A 26,465-nucleotide genomic window follows, 5' to 3' on the forward strand; every position below is an offset into this window, starting at 1 on the left:
TTTGAGACACTCTGCAATCCTTATTTTAGACACCTTGCATCTGGCAGCTTACGTGTCCACTGAATTTGTAAGATCTTTCAAAGACACCTTAGCTGAGGGTGAGTTTCCTGAAGCAGTGATATCACACATATAATTAATATAGATTTACCTTCTCACTTCTGTTTAAAGAGTGGGATGATGGATGTGCCTCTGAACTTGTGGAATGATATCTGCCTCACATCAGCTAAAAGTTTTATAGAATTCTGTAAAAGTCTCTCAAGTTGAATACACCTCACCAAAAAACATGTTGGAACCTGGTCTCTGACCACCAGGAAGAAACTTAATAGTTTCCAGCAGCGAAGGTACTTCACCAAGTGTCATGTTTTAACCCCAGTCGGCAACTCAGCCCCACGCAGCTGCTCACTCACTCCCCCACAGTGGGATTGGGGAGAGAATCGGAAGAGTAAAAATGAGAAAAGTCGTGGGTTGAGATAAAGACAGTTTAATAGGTAAAGCAAAAGCTGCAGGTAATTAACACATGTAGACTTTATGCAGGATAATTACACTATGTCAATTGCAGACTTTAAACCACGACAGTCCTTTTTGGCACCCAACGTGGGGCTTGAAGGGTTCAAGGTTGTCAGGCATTGGAACAGGCTGCCCAGGGAAGTGGTTGAGTCACCATCCCTGGAGGTATTCAAAAAGCGAGTGGACGGGGTATTCCAGGGCATGGTTTAGGGGGCATGGTTAATGGTTGGACTTGATGATCTTGAAGGTCTTTTCCAACTGAAATGATTCTATGATTCTATGATTCTAAGATAACAACAGGTTTGATTGGAATGGGCTAGATCGAATTTATAGCTGTTATTGCTGTTGAGCTATTAACTGGCAGGCTCCTGTGCTTGCCATGGCGCTTGCTTGCCTCACTGTATATTAGAGCCTAGTGCTTGTTAGTGGCTGCTTTTTGCTTTCGCTGCTTGCTGTACTGCTGCATGGTATGGAATATGATCTGGACTATCCCTGGGGTCAGCTGTCCCATCTGTGTCCCATCCCAACTCCTTGTGCCCCTCCAGCCTCCTTGCTGGTGGGGTGGCGTAAGGAGCAGAAAAGCCCTTGGCTCTGTGTGAGCACTGCTCAGCAACAATGAGCCAAGCAGCGTAAAGTCACATGTAAAGTCTACAATTGTGTTTTATGGTAATTAGCCTATGACTTCATAGCCTATTCAACACAACTGTTGAAGAGAGTGTTAAATTGGTTAGCTCATCTATCTTATCAGTCAATGAGGTACAATCATCATTGTTTATTACTGGAATACAGCCACTAGACAACGGGCTGAAGAGCATGTATAACAACTTTGCATTTTTTTCATACTTAGCAGTTTACAGCTACACCTTTTTGCCTGTATCTACCACTTTTCTTGCCTGGCACGCAATTCTGTTTGGCATTCACTGCACTAGCTGTTGCAGGCAACTTTCTTTAAAATTGATTACGGGTCTTGCAAAGATGTTTGGTGAAGGAAGTCTCTCATCCAGTAGTAATACAATTTCAGTATCATGCTTGTTAAATCAAACTTGATTTTCTCCTATTTTTTGGTCCCAGAATCCTGCTGGTTGCCGGGTATAAGGTATCCTTAAATTTTACTGCAATTGATGTATTTCAGAAACAGCATTAACACTACTAAGCTGTTCTCTCACTATTCAATAGAGCTGTTCCTTCACTTTTGAATGTGTTTCAAATATACTGCACAAAGGTTGAAGTTTTATTGTGTTCAGCAGGTGCTTTCAAGGAGATGGAAAAAATTACATCCCTGTTGGGTCAAATACTACTCAGTCATATACCTTAAGCAATTCCACTGAAATCAATAGAACTGCTACAGCAGGCATTGGAAACCAAAAACGCTTTTATATATTAAATGTTGCGGCATTCCTGTTATGCATAGCGATCCAGGGCTGAAGGAGATCATTAAAAGAGAACGCTACTCGAAGCAGGTCCTACAAAGCTCCAACAACCTGAGAAAGCCACATTGGATCTTGTTCATTGCAAGACATTTGGATATTTGAAAGACGTATATTATTATGCATACTCTTTGGACCCTGCTGGGCCTGTTGGGTTTGGCTTGTTCATTCCTAGTCTATGAATACCTCTTCCTGACGGATAAGCTGTCCGGAGGATTTTAAGGAAAGGCGCTTCCTCCTCCTTCCCCAACACCTGTATACAGCCCATCCTCCCCTCCCAGCCCTGCAAGGCAAGGGAGGGGATCCCAGAGTGCACACAGCTCGGTGCCACCAAGTTCCCATCCCTGGCATGGAGGGAGGCTTCAAAGGTTTGCTGGCCCAAAAAGGCCAAGAAATTTCAGCAGGTTCTCAGCTTCTGGTGCAGGAAATACTGCATAAGGCTCAGTGACAGCAAGAGACTATAATAAACTTACGCTTGTCAGGAAAAACGTAATCTTACGCTTACTTTGGGGAAGAAGAGCATCAGATACCAATGCTTTTACTATACTTTTTCCCTTTAATTATTTCTATTTTGTTCTCATCCCTACCTTTTTGTTTACTGTATTCTCACCTCCCTCTGTTTAGAAACATATAGGAATTTTTAAGGGAAAAACATATCCATGTAATAAAATTGTAACCTATCACACTCTTATGAAGTTGTTTCAAAATTTTCAGATTCCAGTGTTTATCTGCTATAGGAATCTAAAGTAGAACAAGAAACTTTGCAGCCTGCCCAATCTTCTTGTTTCCGTGTCTCTGACTACATTGAAAACAAATGTCGTGTTACTGAACTTTGCAGTAAAATCCTGAACATCTGCAGAAAAATCAAGACTGAGCAGTCTTCTTCTCTTTAGACTGGCTGACAAAAGAAACAAAAGAAAATGCCCCCGAGGAAAAGTTTGCTAACGTCAACAAGGGTAAGGGATCATTAGAGCTTGAGATGATAGGTTACCACATGGGAGGGGGTAGTGATCCGGTGTGAAATGTATTTACGTCAGGGGAATCATTTCAATCCCTCTGAAGAAACTCTGCTGTAACTATAACATACGTACATTTGTATTAGGGATGTATTTTATTTATTTTACCCAGGAGACTGAAAACTGAGAAACTGAGAAAATGTTCAAATTAATCTGGAAAATACTGAAGACGAAAAAGTGACAGAATAAAATTTACAAATTAAGCCTTTTTGCTTTTAGGATATTTCAGCTGATTTGTTTGTAATCATAATCAAGCTCTCAGTGACTGGGTGTTGAGTGTTACCAAATAACGATGTGCAGATAATTCAGGGCTTCGGAGTCTTTGAAAAAAATGATATGTTACACTAACACGATAAACAGATTGAAACCAAGAGAAGATTGAACTATTTACTACATATCAGTACCACCACCATGAGTGAAACATTTTGCTTGCAAGAAGGAGACTATTAGAAAAAAAATAATTATAACTTCAGTGAGGGTAAATGAACAGAATATGTAACTACAAAATTATAGATAGCTCTCTATGAAAGATAATGACAGTACCATCTGAATTTCTAAACTAGACAGTTTTACTATTAAAAGATTTATAATGACAGATAATTATAAACCACAGGAATTATACAAGCAAAAATAAAAAAAACACCCACCAAAATCTATCTTTCTGGCTGCTGTACAACAACAACAAAAAAATCGAAGACATGTTGTGGATTTCAGTATTCTTACACTGGCTTTTCAACAAATGCAAAATTTTAACTCTCCCTAGTAGCAGGTACAGTTTTAAAGATAATAGGCCAGACTTAGAAAAGTTTTCAGGCAGCGATACGTGCACTAGGATTTCCAAAACTCTCTAAAAGCTCAAGTGAGAATGATAATTCACTAAGTGGTAGGGACTCAACACTTGTGACCCTATGGCATCAACTTAAGGCTCTGCACTATGTAATGGATCTCTGATTTAATGTGTGAAATAATTGAGGAAGGTGAGCTTACTAAAAAGCAACATAAAAAATGTGACACATACCAGTTGTTCCTGGCTGAAAACAAGAATGTTCCAAATGAAACTCTCTTTATATACCTCTGATTGGTCTTGTGTAAACCTCGAGGACACACTGTGACAGCCAACATCAGACACTTCAGCACCGCAACACATCACAAAGGCATGGCACCTAACAGTCCACATACATCAGGAGTTATGGTCATTAAATACCTCAGTACATCAGCATCCAGATTACTCAGTCCTTTTATCCACAGTGGTTCTTCTAAAGAGATTCCACACACAAAAAAAAAAAAAAAAAAAAAATCAACAGGCAGAACCCAGTCCTCAGTGGACTGATGATTTTCTCATTTCTGAATATACCTACCAGCACATCCTCACGCTCCACTACGCCAGCAAATCTACTGCATACCAACTTCAAGTACCAAAACTTTGACACAGACTTCAGACGGAGCACTGACTGTACTATCAGGCACAGGTGGTTGCCCCATCATAAGGATCTAGCTGACCAAAACATTCTGCCATAAGCAAAGGAGGTAAATCACAATACCCCTGCAGTTAGGAACATGAGAAAGACTTGGTGACAGAAAGCATCCCATTTTTAGAGGTTGCAAGGCAAACGAGCCTCAGACACACAGCCATGTGGAGAACAGATTACGCTGGTAGTTTCAGAAGGAATTCTCTGCTCACAGCTTACCTGACAGATAGATATCAAGGAACAAGGAAAAAAATTGTAGAAACATCCAAAAGAAAACTGCAAAGACAGATGTACAAGCTTAGAGTGAATGAAGAACTGGATGTGTTCATGCAAGACCAAATTACTTTCATGTGCTTTTTTATTTAACTAACAAAATCCAATGCAGATGGTAAATTAAGTGAAATACTAATAAGAACTCAGGAAATATATAAAGAAATCAGCTGGGAAGCTAATAAACTATATCTAACACAGCAGTAAGAGAGAGTGGAAGTACCACTTCTGTCAGTGGAATAAAGGGAACCAGAGCCAACCGTACCTCTTCAGCATGGCTGAAGTTGCCACCTGCTGGGATAAGGAGCTGTGTCTATCTCCCAAATTGTCAATCTAAGAGAACTACTAATGATCACACACTGAGAGCAGGCAACCAAGCGAGAAATCTATTCCTGCAAGTATGAAAAGGGTAATTCATAATCTAAGTCCCTTCTCCCCATGCCTTCAAAATAGTTTTGAAACAGTCATGATTGAGGAATCTCGTACTTTGTCAGTTACAGCATCATTCTTCCCAACTTCTTCATCAGGCCTGCCATTCAGTTCTGTCAATGCCAACGGGAGTTTCTCACATAAGCAAGCACGACACAACTACCTGGAAGAGGAATTTGGAAAAACAATCCCGTGACACAACTGCTCCTTAGACACTTTCTTTATATTCCGCATCTACCCAGCTAAGGAACACCAGAGCTGCATTAGCTCATCCATTTGGGTCTCACATCCACATAAGTATACATATAAGGCCATGTGATTTTCACAAACAATAAATGTGCAGCAGCACTAATTCGTTCAGGAGCTACTAAGGACTTGATCCGTTCTAAACATCAGGCCACTTGTTTTGACACCTAACTGCAGGAGTGAGATTAAGTTGCAAAACAGTACACCAAAGAGAACAGCCTAATAACTACACCATAAGTTGGTGGTTCAAAAGACAAACATTAACATAAATAAAGCAAGACTGAAACTGGAAAGAAGAGCCAAAGAACAGAGCTTCAAAACAGAGTTTAAAGAGGAGGAGATGCAGGGAGAGAGGGACAGAGATGCCAGGATGAGTAAGAAGTTTGGACAAAGATGTCAGGTGCTACTAACTGTGATGTACTTTACTGACCTCTCTAGGATTACTTTACTTTCTGCCATGGTAGAAAACAAGTTCTACTAAAAAGAAAAAATAATACTGTTTACTACTGATCAAAAAACCAAACTGCATCTACAGAAAATCATACATGTAATTCACAAAGTAAGATTTGCGCAAAAAGATATCCTTTTGCTTGCAATATTGTTCACTGCCACTGCTAAAGAAAAAACTGGAAACTTAAATCTTAAGCTTTAAAAATACAGCTGTCAAGAAAAAGAGGCAGTTGCTTCAATGTGCTTCGCCATTTTCCGTCAAGTGAACAGATGGCATTATTAAAATTCTAGTAGAATGAAGTATTTATAAGTTCATTAGACAATACTAACTATACAAAAAAGACAGTAATATTGCAAATAAGCTGCAGGATTCAAAATAGCATAAAAGTACAAATAACAGTTATAAACCCCTATTTATGAGTTAGTACATAAAAACAATTATGCCAAATGAAACAAAAGCACACAAGAAATGCATGAAAAACTCTTTGAAACAGTAATTTACTTTCCAGGGTCACTTCCAAGTTGCTCCATGCATTCTGAGCCTGAACTCTATACAAAGGGCTTCAAGTTAGACAGTGTAAGACAGCTGAGAGGGAAAAAGCCTGTTGGTTTTGCTACATTTACTTTTCCTTAAACATATATGTAAAATTCATACTATGATATACAATAAGTAACAATGAAATTACTCTAGAAATAATCCTCACAGAAATTTCAGTCTTATTCTCTGAGGTGATGTTCCAAGAAACTAAACAAAAGGTCAGCCAAATGTGTCTAGTACACGTGTCGGTGCTTTTAAATGCTGTGCCAGACTGGCTTATTTGATACCTGAGATGCTTTATCTGCTGTTCGCTTCACCATCTTGAATTATTAGCCTACACAGGATTCACTTAGGGATTGTACTATTTGTAGTTGCTTGTCTTACTTTCTATTGTCTTTCTTCCAGCCACAGCAGTGTCTCGACTTGGTAAAGTGGTGTCTGTTAGTATTCTAATTTACTTGAAAAAGATGCAAATTCCTGCCACCTTCAAAATGTGACAAAATGGATTCACTATAAAAAGAGACAGCTAACACACTGAAAATTCAGCTTTCGCTCCAAACTAATATATATCAGTTCCCATATGTGCTAATATATTCAGATGTACACTACTTCTCTCTGCAATTTTTATTAGTACAATCTGTGTTAAGGTTTAACTCTTTTAAGCACCCTATCCACTTTGAGCATATTTTATCCAGTATAACACATCATTCTTGGAAGGTCCTCACTACATGGAAAATGATTCAGAGGGATGTATATTATTTTGAAATGTGTATTGTTTCCAGAGTTTAAAGAATTGCATGGCACTTCTTTTTTTCTTTTGATGGATCTATTGGCAAAACACTGGATCAGGTTTGGGTAACGTGCGCCTATTACTAAATCAACTACAACTGATGCAATCTCAGACTAGAATATTTGAAACTTTTTTCCTGAAGACTTGAACTTATCTAGAGAGGAATTGCAAGGTGCAGGTTCACACCAACAGAAACCAATTTAAGCCTGAGCTGCCACCTCTGCACTTTCCCCACTGCCTTAGGGCAGTTTTCAGCTGCAGCAGCTTAGTGAAAGGTAGGTATCATCTACAATTACATAAGTACAACGACCAATGCAAGGGAAGGGCTGGATATACGCACCCAGAGATGGAAGCTGAGGGCAGGCAGTGCAGGCTTAGATCAACCACAGAGTTATTTCCTGGGAACCAAGGGGTTCTGGCTTGTCTGAATACTGCTTCAGTAGACTGGACTTATTGGCAGCTCAGCTTCTTAATGATAGGGCTATTCAAGACAAGTTGGTGCCTACTAAAAGAGCCTGAGATTCTGAAGACTCTTAAGGAGGCACTGAAAGTAGTCTTTGCTAAGATGATTGTTAATTTTTTTTGTTGTTTAGCATAACAAGTTCCTTCATATGTAATCGTTTCATATTTAATAAAAAAAAGATGCAATTATGGCTACCTTCAGGCAGGAGTGAAATGCAGCAGTGGCAGAGATATCTAGATTTAATGGCTTCTTCCACTTAAAGGGTATGATGATCTACATCAACATTCATTTCTATTTATTAGTTTCCTCTAGCACATTACTGGAAAGAATAAGAAGTTTTAACATATTTTAGATATGCAGAGAAAGGCTTATGTAAGAATTCACACTATTATCTTCAAATCTTGAAACACTGTTTTAATATTCAAGACAAAGACACCTAAGTCATATCACTGAGCAGCTTCTGTTGGTCCACCCTACATTTCAATGACGTAGGATTGACACTTTAGTTAAGAAGATTTTAGGAACAGTCAAAGGAAGGAAGGGATTAAGATTGAGAATTATTGTTAGCTTCATGGTTTTGAATTATTTAGTCAAATCTCAAGACGAAAACAAGCATGGAGAGAAACTCACTTTGACAGCTCAATGGCAGATTCCCTAACTATGTTCTAAAAGATGCCTGTGATACCAATTACGGATTTACATTGTATTATTACTTTTACTCCTTTCTTTTTCCATTACAATTCCAGGTATAGTGAAGGAATGCAATACTTCCTAATTTACTTTTGTTTGCTTTTCTGCCGAAGTATGGCAATGAAATTGTATAAGGTATGCCTACAATGCCAGCGACAGGGTAAAAACATGTCCATTTCCAAGAAAAACCCTAGCTAGAGATTACAATTTTTACAAAGACACTTCAAGGAATGAAATGAGTCTATTGCGCTTCAGCTTTGGCTTGGGAGAAATGTGACCTACGTGGCTAGAGAAAATTTATTCCTGTGAATATCTAATACAAAAGATTACCGTAAAATAAAAAGCTATGGCTGAATGCTGTAAAGGGGTGGATGCACCCTACTGTGCAGTACAAAGTAGAAAATAATAGCTGGCTTTCCAGTGGAAAGATCTGGCAGTCAGCCATGTGGTGCAGACTGGGTTCTGTCCCCAAAGACACATTCATGTTGGCAACATATTGGGAGGTTGTTTAGAGTCTAAAGATTAAGAAGAATAATCTTTCAATTTAATCTATCACCTGGTCAAGGCTAGTCATAACCATATTGTACATAATTTGATCCAAAGAATACAGAGCACAACAAATACACGAAAATAATTATTTTAATGACAGACTCCTGTGTTCTACTAAATATCATTTTGTAATTATCAAAACAAGCAAAAAATCCTGTTTAAATGCTTCAGTTGTTTTAAAATATTAGCTGTCACTAGAATTATTCCTCATTCCATATATCATTCAGCGATAGTGTCCTTTAATTTGACATATAAAAGGATTTCCCATAACCTTAAAACAAGTATATAACTGCAGGCATTCTTTTAGAAACTCTAGGTTGTCTGTTTAAGTTAACAGCTAATATTAATATAAATATACTTATTACTTGAATTGCAACTTGTTATATTCTGGAAATTATGTTTTATGTGCTACAGGCTCTGTAGCATCCTACCTGATCAATCTACTAATAGCTGGAAATGAAAATCAGCAAGAAAATGAAAAACAACAATAAATATTCCATATTTGTTGGAATGTATGAGGTGTTAATTAGTTGAAAGGGTTGGCTGTCTCAGCCCACAATCAGCAATACCTTATACAAGCCGCTCCTCTTCCTAGTCCAAGTGTATCTACTCCCCTGTTTTTGCCCATTTCTTATTTGTCCTATGCTACCCCAAAGGGCTCCAGTTTCAGTACATAAGGGAATCCTTAAAGAAACCACTAGATAAAACTGCTTCATATTCCTATCTTTACTGTGAACGTAGCCAAGGATGTTTACAAAAAGCATGAGTGGGATAAGCAGGTAAGCTGTTTTCTAAGCTTCTCTACTGACAGAGCAGCTCAGTTTGTCATGTATTATGCCACAATGTCTTCAAAACACTAATCTTCAGAGCAGTAATTTTTCTAGTAAATGCTACACCTAGTAGTGGAAAATTTATAAGATTCTGAATTTGTACAAGGACTCAATAAGGCAAGGATTTATAAACAAGCTAGGAGGGTTCTTCAGATACGAGTTCGGTATGAAAGGCAGGAGTAAATGACTAGGTACTGACAATTTCTATAACACAACTATTCTTTGCATACAATATCTTTTTGGCCAAAGTCACAGAGATTTCATCTTTAGAAGTGTTTTAGGAGCAAAACAACAAGACCTTTGTATCACCAACTAAATGAAAAGCATCATTGTTCAGCATATGTTATCCTGTGCCATTTCAATTGGCCATAAGGAATTCCAGATATCCTTTCTCTGAAAAAAATAAATTCTGCTTTTGCATAAACACAGACTTTTATAGTAGAATCCATGAAATGAACTGGACCTATGTGATTTTTTTCCTGCCTATACGGATGCCAGTATTTGGAACTCAACATATACTTTGTGCAACTGCTAAAAGGAAAATTTGTGAAGATGAAAGATGTCAAATGAAAAACATTTAATTAAATATGATCTCTCTTGATAACAGGATTACTGGAAGGTCAGAACAGAAATTCAATATTGTTCTCTGGATTCCTAATCTGCTTCCTTGAGGAAACACAATAGTTACCAAGCCAGTTTGCACTGATTGCTCCTCCAGCTTTGGATCCTGGACATGTTCTAAAAACATTTTCAAAAATCAAAGTGATATCTGATGCAAAAATTCCGAAAGAGGCCCTGGTAAGAATGAAGAAACACCTGCCCTTCTTTTACTTGATTCTCCTTATAGAAATCTGTGTCCTTGTCACTTACCACACCAATGATTTTCTTTAACCTTTTGAGAAGTACAGATGAAGCCTCAAGGATATGAAAATAGTAATGCCAGGAGCCCTTATTAAAGATTTTTTTTTGAAAAGGTAAAAGTAGAGTCAGAACTCACCAAAGCTTTATTAAATGAAGCTTGCTATCAGTCAGAAAGCCCCTGACTGCCTGGCTTTGAGACAAATCTCATCTAACTGCTGTACAAAAAATGGCTTCAGACAATTGTCTCCGTTTCTGCACTCTTCAAGAAAATCCATCTTCAGAAAGAGCACTGAAAGACAGACAACTATGTCTGAGGGATTTGGACATATCAAGAGAGGAAGAACCTCGAAACCAAGGGAAATCATTCCATCACTGTGACATATAAAAAGAAATGGAAGACCTTGAAATGAAAACCTACTAAAATTTGTGTATCTCCCAATAATCTTAGAACTATGCAAATATATTAATACACATATAAAAAAAATTACAAGTCTAGGGAGGTAGAGGAAATTAAGGAACATCAGGCTTTACTCTGCCCATTTATCAAAAGGCAAATAAGGTACAAATACAAACAAGCTGATGGTGACCTAAGCAGGTGTTGATTTCAATGCCTGAAGAGAAGGTCTACATAGAGGCAATCACTCAGAAAAAGCCAGTCATTTCTTAACAGTCTGTAGAAGAGAGAGCTCTTCAAAAACACAACTAAGAAATTCTGGAGTTGAGATAACTTCCAGAGAAAATATTGTATTATTTGAAATAAGCTGTTACTGTATATTTTAAGATGCATCCAAAAAATACAGAAAAAACAAGTATAACAACTCAAGTACTAAGATACATTTATGCAAGATTTTATGCATGTTTATTAAGAATGAGGAAAAGCTAAATCACATATCTTCTCTCCTTTTAACTACAGATTTACAAGAAAAAAGAAGAAAATAAAAAATTGAACATCTAACCTGACATTTATTCCTGAGGATTCTGTGTATATAGCTTTGCTTCTTTCATTGTTCCTGTTAAAAAAAAATTGGCTCTGCTAAAAATCAGAAACCTGTCCAATGAATTTGTTTCAGCTGAGCCCAGAAACACTTCTAGATTCTATCAGCACTTCTATATTCTTAGAAGTGCTCCAGAAGCACCTCCAGATAATTAGCGGATAGACAGCTACATAAACTAACAAATGCCAACTTCAGAATGATGGCAAGTAGTCCACATCTGTGAACAGGAACATCATTGCCACTGTCACACTGCAAAGAAAACATTCAAATAACACACACCATCCAGAAAAAAAGCATAGGTTTGGTGAGTTTCTTCCAAGTATGTTTAAAAGCATCTTATTTATGTCCCTATATCAAAGGGCCAATCTTGGCAACTCTTAAATAAATCTGTCTGTGAGGAAACATACAGTTGTAGTACATATTCCAAAATTCTCAAATCATAAAGACTTACTTCTGAAATACAAAACTGCCATCATGGGCCAGTGATCCATTCATCAGTATTCAGCTCTGAAAACGGTCAATAAAAAATGCTAGACTGGACCGTATCAGACAACAGTATTTCTGAGATTTCCTGTGTTTTTGTGACTCTCCAATACTGCTCTGTGCCACCTACTGCGAATGGAAACACCACACACTTTGAAGAGTCTAAATTGTTTTCAGACCTGCTCAAACCATGTTGATTCATAATTTGATAATTGTTATTAATCAGTGCAACCAAGAGTTTTTGATGGAAAAAAAAACAGAACTTGAGAAAAGACTTGTAATACCCTTTTCCTATGTTATATGCTGCCATTTTCACCGTACTTGGTGTATACAGTTGGCTGCTACAATAGGTACCCCAAACACTCAAATAAATCAGAGATTTACTGTCACTGACGACTACTCATAAGCAAAGCTTTCTGAGGAACACAAGCATGTTGGCAGAGGGAACGATAACAGTTAGTGTTCTATAAAAATGTTTTTGGCCATACAACAGTTGGAAAAGGCAATCCGGTAACAGCGCATGCCTGTAAAAACACACTATCATTCGCAGAACTAAAGCTTTGCTTAAGAAAAGTAACAGGCAATAGGGAAAATTCCGATTATTCCTAAAGCACATTTATATGAGGTACCATGAAATATATACATGATAGTAAGACAGCAGGTGTCACAATGACATGGCTTCCTAGGTTATACAATGCAAAAAGAGCCCATTCCGATAATTTAAAACTTCAAATGAAGTAACCTCCTCCTGTCCTAAAGAGGCATTCACTGCATGGGTCATGACAACTCTGATTCAAAAAGATGGGTCACTGTGTAGTTACTAGCTTTAAAAGTTGGTTTGATAAACCTCCACAAGTGTTCTACAGTAAATCTAAATTCACTGCCCAGCAAGTCCCCAGGAATAAACATCTCTCTATTGCTATACAAATACCTGATGCACTGCATGAAGATACTTCTGAGTGTTCGCAATGAACCCACTTGAACTGAATTAGTTGTCTGTTGTCACTTCCCCACCCCAATCACCAAAACCTAATGCCACGGTTACACCCAGTTACTATAAATCCTTCAAAAACTCACACACATTCCTCCTCCCACACCTATTACTGAATTGTGTCTTAATTTCCTAACCCTTGTTCCTCATCAACACAATCATCTCTCTTGCTTTCACTCCCCATACTTATTTAATGACAAATGAAATGAAACTGTTGCATTTTGGGGGTGAGGACCAAACACCCTGTAAAAGAGCTCCCTTCTGTTAGCTGAACAACCAAAGCAGCACACAAAACATTCTAACTTTGCATTAACAAAAATGTAAGAAAGTTACTCAATTGTTCAGTGTTACTCAGCAATTTCAACTGGATAAAGATAAACCTCTTTTTCTGCAAACCAAAGTTTCACAATCATCACTTATGGGTATCTCTGCATAATGCAGGTTGGAAGAAAGAATAAAGTAATTTAGCTCAGCACTGCAGCCAAGCAACATGAGTCTGGGGTAAGGTGCTGTCTCCAAAGGGTTTGAAAGATGCCTCTAGTGTTAAAACTGAAAAGACTTCTTGTAGCTTATCTAAAAAGATCCATAAAATATGCGTTACAATATAGAAACACAATTTCTTTTTCAGCATATTCAAACGTGTTATTAAGACAACTTGACTCACAATTCTAACAATGGATGGTATACAAATCCCAGAGAGGCTGCAGAAGCATAATGATAGAGAAGAATGGCCCTACTCTGCTAAACTAAAAGTCCATCTACTCAAGTTCACTGCCTATGACAATGGCTAGCGAGAGCTCATTATAGAAGAAGTATGAAGCAACTATGCTATACGAAAAGGAGAGAGAGCACAGACTATAGATGCACGGAGTATACTTACTCTGGTATGTCCTCAGAGCAATCAGATGCTTATGAATTTTCTCAGCTGGAGGCTGCATCAGGATCATAGTATGTAGCAGCTCTTGATGAAGTATTTCTTCCTTGGAATGTGTCTAATCACTTTTTGAACCTATTTACATTTTTAACATCTAAAATATGTTATGCTAATGAGTTCACAATTTAGGCATGGGTTGTGTAAAAAGGGACGTCCTGTTGTTTCAAATCTGTAGCCAATTCATTTTGCTGGGTGCCCTTCAGTTCTTCTGTCATGAAAAAGGTGAATCTGTCAACTGCCTTCATCATGACAGTCATAATTATAAAACTTCTGCTACAGTTCAGGTCTTTTGCAGAATGAAGAATGCCACTCTGGTAGCAGCATAATAAAAGTCATAACTGTGTAAAGATAACAAGCAAGGCAAGCTTCATAAAGAGGTAATAATGTTATCAGGAGTGAGGGTCTTTTTGTGGCTAAATTGAACTAGATGCACTAGCCAGTGCAAAAAATTCAGACCTTGCTAACCTCCCTCCACCGCAACAACAAGCCCCCTACAAAAGAACACAAGATCTACGGATACTAAACGAGCATCCTTCAATGTCATATATTTAGTTCAATAGACATAAATGTCTTCATGGAATTTATAAAGAACAGAAACTCAATACTACTGTTGAGAAAGGATTATTCTTTAAACAACTAATTCTCTATTAGCTTCTCAGTCATGATGCTTAAAGAAGACAAGTCCTCCAAATAAAACTTATACCTGTTATTGACTCAACACCAGTTGACACTGGTTTTATAACCCATTATAATTTCCCCCCAAAACTCCTTACACCTGTGCTTTAAGTGTTCCACAGAAAAAAAAGATCCATCCCTCTTAGACCCAGAGAAGATTACAATCTACAATCTCCGCCTGTTCCATAATTGATAGTCACTTATTTCACTCAAATTGTCTAAATGATTGAAATAATTAAATGTAATTAAACTCAGTGTGCTGTTATCCAAGTACATTCTCCATTGACAAAGTCAGGTTAAGTGGTTCCTCCAATCCTCACACGCTGCCAGTCAAAGAGTTCATTGCCCCCCTCAGCTGTGCTGATAGAACTGTTAGCTTGTCGCATATTGGATCAACAAAAAGATCTACGTTAAAAAAATACTTCCTTCCTTGCTTGTTTTTCAGACTTTCAGAAATACAGATCATAGACTTCTACACATCTGGTCATCTTTCCTCTTCTATGTAACCTGAGGTGACATTACCTGTACAGAACATCTGAACTTCAAATTAATCGCAAATTTCCACAATGACTTAATGATGTTTCCTGTTTGGTTGTATTTGGCTGAACTATCTATCTGTTGCTTAGCTCTAATGGCTGATTTTCCCACTATGTTCCCAGCATCTCTCCTTGAGCTGCATCAGCTAATTCAGGCTAGGCCTAAAGAAACAGAGGAAATAGGGCCGGAGACTGGGCTTGAACATCACTAGTACCTGATTAACTGTTTGCAGCCACAGCATGGCTTGGACCTTGCCAATTTGCACTTTCCCAAAACAACATTTGGGCTCAGATGAGAGGACTAGCAGCTGCCAAGGACCACTCCAGGAGGTAGTTTGGATGCAACATCTTGTTTGGGAGGGAGGGAAAAGTAGTTTAGGCTTGTAGATGTGACTTGTGCCATGCAACTTGGCCTCAGAGGCAAAGATCAGTCAAAACTGATTTTTATCCGATACTTTATTCTTCAATTACTCAGCTTTATGAGATTCTTTTGAGCCTCTATACATCTGGTTTTAATTTTCAGTACACCTGAGACTTTTATCATCCTAGTACGCATCCATTATTCCAGAGAGCTTATGAAAATAAAAATCCCTCTCAGACTACTGATGACCTCTGTAGTGAAAATTGTCTACGCATTCCTATAGTTTACTTCCCAGTTTTTAGCAACTTAGTAATCTATAGGAGGACTTTTTCTCTAATACCTGTATCTTTGAATATCATTGAAGAAAATTCATCTCAAAGCTTTGTGGTTTTGTTTGGGGGTTGTTTTTTTATTATCTGAAACTTGAGTACACATTTTGAACCAAATAATTTCCATCTAGGTGCTTAATAATATCTTCAAAGTATTTGAGTAATATCTGTGACATAAGTCTTCCTTCAACAAAAGTCTATGGCAGCTAAACAGAGGTATAAGCATCCATTTATGTGCAACACACGTCTCCCTCCTATAACATACTTAAACAAGTATCATCACCTGAAGCAATAAGTTTGGGAACGTATATATACATATATACGCTTGCTTGCTTGATTTTTATTCTAAAACTGAAGATCCCGTGTACAGGAGGGAAACAATCTGAAAACAAAGAGCAGCGGGGCCAGACAACAGTAAGGAGGACTGTCTTGCATAGGAGGGAAATGGTTTTGTATTACATACAATACTAGTGAACCCATTATTGCAATACTATCTCTCCTTACACTGCCCACACTTTATAGAAGACATTGATAATCTGGAAAGGTTCAAAATGTAAACTGATGAGAAACAGTAAGAAAACTGGGAAACCTGTTTCTCAGTAAGATACTAAAAGAAGCTCCATGCCCTAATTTACTCGAAAGATTGAGAAATGACAAAAATCACAGGTTTCTTCCTTTCTAATATAGCTAGCAGATACGGGCAGAAAATGATTCTGTGAAGCAAGGCTTATAAATAAGCAGAAGCACTATTTTTGAGTAGACAGAAAAAAAACCATAAAAACTCTTAAGTCAAGCCTAACAAAGACACAACAAACATCAGTTTAAGTACATGTTGAGAATAATTGCTCTAGATATAATGTGATTAACACAATTAGTTCAAGAGAGAACTCAGACCAAGCAGTGACATCTACTTCCTAAGGCCAAATATCTCATCATTAAAGGATTACCCTCTGCGAATCTCTGACCATTTAAACAATTCTAAATATGCAGGAGAGCTCCAGAAAAACAGAAAAATCACCTCCTTCACCCAACCCACTAAAACAACAAAATTTTCAGACAATAAACTCTCCCATACTTCAGCAAATTCAAAGAAAACAATCTAGATACATATTCAACTAATGTACTAGGCTTTTTTTTGCAGTTGTTTTGAGTTTGCTAGTGATAGCCATTCAAATAACAAAGAATAAAATCAGTAACTGCTTCAAAATCAAGACACATACTGAACAAAAAACATCATCACCACTCAAGACCTCAGTATTATCTACCAAGATGCCACTGATCAGTATTTTTGTACTATCAGTACATAAAAACAATTCCTGATCTATCTGACATATATATCCTTTCCACTAACCTTTTCTTCTGCCCAAAGGAACAGCCTGACAACACAACAGAGAGGAACTTTTTCACTAACTCCTCCTCAATATTTTCACAGCCAAAATGAACCCACATCTAAGCTGTCTCTCTTCTGATTAACTCAGGGAAAACAATAAAAACCCCACTGAACTGGACACACGGGAAAGAAACAATTTCACAATTGGAAAGAAACAATGGGACAATTATACTGACTGTTTCAGAAAATGATGTAGCGATAAAATAATTTTTAAAAGCAATGGCACAATGCAACAGTCTCCCCAGAAATCAGCTCTAAAATTATCCTGTACCTGTGACAGATGTATGCCATTTTCAGCATCTGGACAAAAACAGCATTCCCATGTAGAGCTCTACCACAGCTCTGGGAAGTGTCATTACTTCATCTGTCTGCCTCTGAAATACTGATAAACTTTCTAGACACATGAAAATGGCAACTGTAAACTACTCCATACAAAAGTCTACCAATCAGTTTTATCTCTGGAAGTAAGGAGTATACCAAATACACAGAGGAACAGGGTCTATGCAGTCAAGCCCCCAGATATTATTGCAACTTTTCTGAGAAAAACATTCACAATAAAGACAACTTTTATCAGTCTGGATATCATCCCAGAAAAGTAGCACCTGTTGGTTTCATAACAGTTACATTGGTTCAGACCCACAAGACCACCTAGCCCAACATGTTGTCTCCAACTGGCCATTAGCAGACTCCAAGGGAAGAGTAGGAACAGGGCAAGCAATTATGCCACTTGTAATGCGGGGAATGGCACTGGAGGATTCATCCGTTCTGTCTTCTTTTGAGAAAAAAAAACTCCAGAAAGGCATCAAAATACGTAAATGCTGGGGTTTGGTAATAAGAAGCATTAAGAGCTACTACTATGGTGTCAATGGTGCAAGTCACGCATTACCCAAATCATTCCCACATTCACTCTTGCTTTTTGGCAAGTATTTGTTGCCTGCTTGGATATAACAAACATAAGCACAGCAGGGCTGCATCAGAATGAAACAGCATGTCTGCAGCATCAATGAAATATTTAGTCAGCCTAACTATAAATCAAGAAGGTCATTAATACGCTGCCATTTCAGTTCCTCTTGCCTAGGTTGGGGAGATGTCAGAATTGCAGCCAGCTCTGGAGTATTGCAACAGTGATAGTCTCCAGCTTCTGAGTATCCTTCACCTACAGTGCTACAACTACCACCCTACACTACAGAACAGCTATTTCTGATTAGGTAGTGTGGAAATGCACAGTCCTCAAAAAATACCAAATCAAGCAGAGGCTCCATTTTTTTTTCTTTATAATTCTGTCAGCAAGCTGACATATATTTAGCATACATATACTCTTCCTGCTTACATTTATCTTTTTCATATATTCTATCCCAGTTATAGAAATGCATGTTAGCCATTCTCTCACATATTTAACTACGTTAGGCAAAGTGCAAATAACGTTCCTCAACACGGCATCATTTAAAAACAGAAGTTAATTACCTATTTAAAAGAGCAAATAAAGGAATAACCATAATTTATTGTAGAAATGCATACTTCAGTATTGCTTAACAATAAATACTTCAGTACAGACTTGCTCCCTCAATAGAGCCACACATCAGCATCTCTCCAAAACTCACTACTTTCTCTCCCACAGGACTGTAGCAAACCTTAAAGCACATTATGATAATAGCTTACTATCTGAAACTGCAGCACCAGAAAAGAAACAATTTTCAGTCTATTTAGGATCACAGAACATTTTTTTACATTTTAATGATGCAGCTTAGCACAATTTTACTTTTAGTATTAGCCTTGAAGGACTAGTAAACAAATTCTCTCTCTGCATATAGGCTCAAAGTCTGGCTATGACGAAGTCTTTTGCTACAGATCCTATTCCTCCAATCCCTTCCCTAGTACAGAAGAAAAGACTAAAAAGAAAAAAAAGACTCTTTGTCTAATGATCGGTGCTGGTTTTGGCTGGGATAGAGTTAATTTTCTTTCCAGCAGCTGGTGTAGTGCTGTATTTTGGATTTAGAATGGGAATAATGTTGATAACACGCTGATGTTTTAGCTGTTGCTGAGCAGTGCTCACACAGAGCCAAGGGCTTTTCTGCTCCTCAGCCCACCCTGCCAGCGAGGAGGCTGGGGGGGCACGAGGAGCTGGGAGGGGACACAGCTGGGACAGCTGACCCCAACTGACCCAAGGGATAGTCCAGACCATACGACGTCATGCTCAGCATATAAAGCTGGGGGAAGAAGAAGGAAGCGGGGGACATTCAGAGTGACGGCGTTTGTCTTCCCAAGTCACCGTTACATGTGATGGAGCCCTGCTTTCCTGGAGATGGTTGAATACCTGCCTGCCCATGGGAAGTGGGGAATGAATTCCTTGGTTTGCTTTGCTTGTGCACAGCTTTTGCTTTACCTATTAAACTGTCTTTATCCCGGCCCATGAGTTTTCTCACTTTTACGCTTCCGATTCTTCCCCCCATCCCGTCCCGGGGGCAGTGAGCGAGCAGCTGGGTAGGGCTGAGCTGCCAGCTGGGGTTAAACCACGACAAGACCACAGAAGGTATCAGGCTTAAACAAACTAGCTCAGGCACCAGAACCATTTCAGTCACCGAAATCTTGAGCTCAGCACAGACTATAAAGTAAGAAAAAGAAACATGTTTAACTAACCTGCACCGAGCTCTCTCCTTTCTATGCTCAATGAGCTCACTGAAAGCTATCATAGGTATTGCTAAAGCATATATAGATATAAAGTACATTGGGAAGACCTAAAGGAACATGTGGGTGAGAGAATTTACACAGATGTCTTTCCTCGTGAAGCCTACTCAATTTTCTACCAAAAGGAAGCTACAGTGATATTCCAAATGACTAGAATGAGTGTATCCAGAGATGACTGCTTCCAGTCCTCTGCCAAATTTAAAGCCATCCAGTGCACCAAATCCGATGGCCATCTTTGCCCACTTCTAGGGCCCATAGCAGAAAAGGAGAAAAAGGTGAAAAGCAAAATGCATGAGCTAAAGAAAGGACAGAATTGGGGCTTAATCTGAATTCTGAACCCACACACAGTTGTCATACTTGCTTCACAAGAAACACCACAAGAATGAGAAAATCATGCATTTAAATGACTAATGAACTACATTTTATACTGCAGTCAGCCAGACTGCTTACAGTAATTACATAAAAGTAGCAATGAATACATTCTGATTTATTGTGTAATGATAAATAAAAAAGAAGAAAAAGTACTTTGAATGTTCACAGATGTCCTTTAACTGAAACAACCAAATACAGTCATTTAATCATTTGCATCATATTAGCAACAGCATATCTATCAAATAGCAGTTATTTAACACTGGCAGGAAATTAATGGATACAGGAAAGCACAACAGGAAAAAATCAACAGTCCATAAAACAATATATGTAAGATTGCTTAAAAAGTCATTTCATGATTCTGTTTAAACAAGTCCTGTAAGGAAATATCAGAAAATGCTAAATATTTTGGTCACATTACATAATACATTCTCTTCTTGCTTGAATATACAGCAGGTTACAGCACAGTATTACATTATGAAGGCTGTAAATGGAAATATTAGTATTAGGATGGCAATACCTTGGACTAACCCTAAGAAAATCAATCCTGTTGTTTTTCAAAGCCCAGGAAAAATTATGTGATATCTTCTTGAGGACTATACATCCTGAATAAACATTACAGCAATATAACACCAACATTATATTAAGCAATTAATTTTCTAATTTCTTCACTTTTTTTTTTTTTTTTAAACAGGTCAATTATGAAATTTTGGGTTCCTGTAAATGCAGTAAGTCCACTGCACTTAACAGACAGTAACTTCTGACTGTGTATAATCAGTGTCATACTGTGTACTGAATGTAGTAGTATTCTATATACAATTTTCCATTTAAAAATTTTTTTAAAGTTGTATTTAAGAATTACTTAACAACAGCATTTGTGTGGTAGCAAAGCACCTTAAGTTCCCACTATACATAGCTTTACATGGTTTTGGCAAATATTGCTGGAAGAAAATAATGTATAAAGCTGTTGTTGATGTGTCCAGATTCAGCAGTAACTAAGCACATGGTCATGCACTTTGATGAACATGAGGGCCATCCCCTTAGGGAAGTGATAACTTCGCTCCCACAGAGTGAGAGGTGATATAGGCAGCTTTCCATGTAGAAATTCTATGTCAGTACAGTTTGTTCTTTCTTCCTATACAAAAATGCCATTAAAAAATTAGGAAAGACACCTCTGAAATTCAGTATCAGCAGCATAAAAGATGTGAAACTGTTTTATAATCAATGTGCTTAGCCTGTTCTTATTGTTGTGGCGGTGAAGCTTCGAATTATATAATTAAGGTTGGAGTTTGTAAATATTTTTCCGAGAAATCTGTTGGGAGATGAGGATCTATCCAGCAGAGTCTAAAACTTCCATAGTCTTATGGGTCTTGCTACAATCATCTGTTACTTTTGCTTAAATGATATGGAAGAGGACAAATAGAAGATCTCTTTTGAGTTCTGAGAGTATTATATCTAGGCATCTGGGAAAGAAAAGATCTCCTTCTGGCAGATTAACTCTTAAAGTACATTGGAAAAATCTCCTTCTATCAAGATGCACCTTTAATGAATCATTAAAGTAAGATCATTACTTACTTTAATGATCTATTGGTATAACTTACACTAGCACTTCAATAAGATTAGATATACGAGCAAAGGCACTTTTTACTGTGTCTATATGAAGATGTTTATCTGATGTATAAACTTCATAAAACATCCCATGAGGGCATAATGCATGAAGTACAGACCAGACCTCAGACCTAAGTAGTAGGCTTAATCTGCAAAAAAGTTTCTTCCATAGGTAATATGAAAACAACTTTGAAGAAGAGTTAAAATGAACCCAAAAATATCTAATCAGTTCCCTCAATCAAGACACCCTCTTACTTCGTTAAATTTTGCTTGCAAAAACCAATCAAAAATACTTTGCATGAGAAGCAGCCCAGTTTGTGCTCCAATTTAATTCAGAGTCCTGCCTAACTCAGCCATGATCTGGATATGAAAAATTTAACACTCAAGTGTTAGTTTATTACAAATAGAGTTGTTTGGAAAGGCTGTGTGCAACAATACAAAACCTGGGTGTGTTTTGAGCATGTATTTTATTGGTAGATAATAGTCAGGGTTCAAAAAGTTGCAGTAGATACCCAAATATCAGTATGAGCAGCATTCCTTCCCAGTGCTGCCTTTGCAGGTTTTCTCCAATATATTAAATAAATAAATAAATAAATCTTATAATCCCAGGTATATCACCATTAACCTGTCATGAGCAACTTTCAATCTAACATTTACTGTGATAGATACAAGACTTTTCTGCTACACACTGATGACACAACTCATGATATTTTGGGATGTAGTTATACCTTAAACACTGCAGTATTTATGCATTGCCTCCCTTTTTAATACTTTGGGTTTTTAAAAAAACAAAATCCACCTAAAGTAACTAATTCAGTGAATCTCGGTCACAGATAAATTTTGGTTCATTTAAGTCCAAATCAGACATTTCAGTTTATGTTCATGCTAATGAAATTCCGATAAACTACCCTGGCTGCAGGCCCATTGACTTCTGGCTGAAGAGTACACACAGCTGGATGCCTGTAAATCAGGCAGGACACAATTTCTGCATATAGGTTAATGACTGTTCTGCGTCACCAACATATAAGAGTACAGACACTAAGCCAGAGATCTCAAAACACCATTTCGCCTGCCTGGCAACTTTCTCATAAAAAGAAAGCTTATTTTCCTGTCTGTATCACATTACATGATGAGAAGCAAGAGGGATAGAGGGAAAATTATACCCCTATTGATGTAAAGTGACTTAGGCTACATATTCCCTTTGAGTCACCACAGATCCATGCTGACACCAAAAGAATCAGTTCCATCTTCTCCTTCTCATTTCTCACTGCCACCATTACTCAGGCAGTATGATTTGTACATACATAACACTGTCATGGTTTAATCCCAGCCAGCAACTAAGCACCACGCAGCCGCTTGCTTGCTCCCACCCCACCCAGTGGGATGGGGAGAAGAATTGAAAAAAAAGGAAAACTTGTGGGTTGAGATAAGAGCAATTTAATAACTAAAGTAAAATAAAATAGCATAATAATAACAACAACAACAACAATAAAGAATATAATAAAATAAAATAAAAAATAAAACCCAAGAAAGACAAGTGATGCACAATGCAATTGCTCACCACCCACTGACCAATGCCCGAGCAGCGATCTGTGCCTCCTGACCAACTCCCCCCAGTTTATATAGTGAGCATGACGTCCTATGGTATGGAATAATCCCTTTGGCTAGTTCAGGTCAGCTGTCCTGGCCATGCTCCCTCCCAGCTTCTTGCACACCTGCTTGCTGGCAGAGCATGGGAAACTGAAAAATCTTTAACTTAGGATAAGCTCTACTTAGCAACAACTAAAACATCAGTGTGTTATCAACATTATTCTCATGCTAAATCCAAAACACACTGTACCAGCCACTAAGACGACAATTAACTCTACCTCAGCCAAATCAGGACAAAAGCGAACTGAGTAAATCATCTAGCAAGCCGCTTTGCTAAATATGTTGCATTCTCGCAAATTAAGATGCTTTGTTATCAGAGACATTTTATATGGCTATAGCCTTTATCTTTAAGGCTAATCAGTATCTGTTTCATTCTATAAACAAAATGCATTCAAATTATGTTTTTTGACTTGGTAAGTGTAGTTTTAAATCTTGTTCTGCTTATTTTCACCTAAAAATCTAACACTAAGAAAGCCTTATGTGCATAACTGCCTTTAGTGTAATAAATAAGGCCACCTTAAAGATCACTGGCAGCAAAAGGGAAGTAGCACGGAAGGCAGAAAGACCCACTTGACAATAACAGATACAAAGCTGAATGATAACGATAGCACAACGATTGCTTGACACTTAATTCAACAGTTTGGGGAGAGTTAGCCACGAAACAGAAGTTTTAAAGTTTAAGAAAACAATGGACAAATCACACTGTTGCAGCTATTCATGTTAAACTTCACTAAGGCAACGGTCAGCAGTTACTTTGCTTCTGTAGTGGCTAAAAAAATTTTATGAGCATTTTCACAAAAATGTATTTTCAGGTCATGCTCCCAAAAAAAGGGAAACTTTGAGCAACTAGTAATGAATTCCACTTCGTGATATAAGATTCTTGAAGATGAAATGTTATCCAAAGCATTCACTCGGTTTTAGCATCAAGAACCTTGACCCAGACTATAAACTGTATTTCAAACAAGCAATGATTTCTTATAGGGAATTCAAACACCTTAGAGAAAAATCATTTTCACAGGAACATAGCACTTTAAAATAAGTAGTATTTGTTTCTGGTAACATCAAAGTGTTTTTTCTCTTCTGTCTACAAAAAGCATTATCAGGACTTATTTACTTGATTCATAACACTTTTTCTGATTGCATCTGTGGATTATAACGATAGCCATCCTGCAGTGCTGCAGTTTGTAAACCACAAAAAGTAGTAAACAGGTGGTCTATTGCTACATACTTTTACACTTCCATTAGGTAACGTCTTTACACCAACAAAAATGTACTAGCACGTTAGTATCAGATATATAGTCATCACCACCAAAAATCTGGTTCAATACAGCCTTTTCTGTCCCTTGCCCACCATTTCCCTTTTCTATAATGGTGCAGAAAACACTCAGCTATCTTCTAGGAAGTAGCAATAGCCCCTCTATTTAAAATGGGAATTATCACCAGAATTTAAACCCCAAGCACCTTTAGAAGTCAGCCGCAGAGCAACGCACGTGCAGAGTAAAATCACTGTTTCTTTCCTCACCTTCTTGGTAATCTCCTCTTTTGCATTTTACCTGGTATATTCCAAATCATTGTTAGAATTCCATGATTCTTATATATGCACACAATCTCACAAAATTTAAGATCATTACAAAATTTACAATCATTGTCAACCCAGGCCAAGTCATAAGGAACAGTTTTCTGGCTCTACTAAGTGAGGGATTATACCTAAAGCAACCCAACAGAAATACCTTCAGAATTCAACACACTGCTTTATAATCTCTGTGTCAACGTTCGTATCTAAAATTGACTTAATACTTGCTGCAAGTAGGAACTTTTGAGATGGTATATCCAATATTTTACTGAGGTTTACATCCTGCACATACTGCATAATTTAAATTCTAAACTTACCGATTTTAGATCCAAGACCAAATTATGTTCTCAAAACATACACCAATATAATAGATATTATGAGCTGGTGGAACAGTATTTGCAACTCAAAATGGGTAAACTGAACCTACAAAATTAATAACAATATATTCCAAAATAGAAATGCCAGAAGGCTAAAAATATTTTTAAAAATTGTTAACCTCTTTTGCCTTTCAAAAAGTGGTGCAACCTAGACATAAAAATTATAACAGTCAAGTTTTACCAAAACTAGGTTTCCTCTTTAAATCTAAAAATAAGAACTGAGCTGTTCAAAGTTAAATATTAATTGCAAATAAAAAGGACTTACCTTCCTGTCTGTTATTTTTCCTTTTTAGCCATTTTTCCACAGTTTCCGCACTTACGCTTTCTGACACAAACTCATCCAGTACCTGGGGGTGGAGAGAAAGATAGGCCTTCACTTTTTCATCCGTTAAACCTGAAAGAGAGAATATGAATTGATTACATTATTGGTATGAAATTCCTTGTATGAAACAATACCTAGACACCAGCAACAATCAATATTCTTTTGTTTAACACGCTGATTGAATACAGGCCTATTTAAATAGTCTCCTCCCAGACAGAACAACATCCAGTCTAAAAAATGAGCTGTCATATAGAAAATAGTAGAAGCAAAGCATATCCATGCAAGATACCATGTACAAAAAGTCCCCTACAGGAGGGGGACTGGAAATGGCTAGGAAGGAAGTTATGACTGTGATTATGACTCCAAAATTACTTATTTCCAAGATATGCAAGATGATACATTGACAAAGAAACAGGGTGGAAGGAGATAGAAGAAAGAGAACTGGTATTTCTTGTAGAGCATCAAATTCAGTATTCTCACTGCAAGTGACAGCAAAAGCATCAAAAACTGTTATGCAACACCAAAATCACATCCACGCTTCCATTGCCTTAGTAATTCGGTTATCAAAACAAAAGTAATTGTAGACAAAAGGCCTTTACAATATCTGCAACAAAAAGAAAACTCCGGCGCACATTTCGGAAAAAGAAGCAAA

The 26,465-nt window shown here is 37.6% G+C and overlaps 1 protein-coding gene across 1 annotated transcript in view; it reads right to left on the reverse strand.

Moving 5' to 3' along the window:
* Positions 1–26,465, reverse strand: part of PDE10A (phosphodiesterase 10A) — a 196,638-nt gene that overhangs the window by 86,041 nt on the left and 84,132 nt on the right. Inside the window, exon 2 of the mRNA XM_052784873.1 lies at positions 25,757–25,885. Within this exon, the coding sequence (XP_052640833.1) occupies positions 25,757–25,885 (129 nt within the window). The remainder of the gene's footprint in view (positions 1–25,756; positions 25,886–26,465) is intronic.

This window comes from Harpia harpyja, chromosome 4, assembly GCF_026419915.1.
Source record: "Harpia harpyja isolate bHarHar1 chromosome 4, bHarHar1 primary haplotype, whole genome shotgun sequence".
NCBI classification, from domain to species: domain Eukaryota; kingdom Metazoa; phylum Chordata; class Aves; order Accipitriformes; family Accipitridae; genus Harpia; species Harpia harpyja.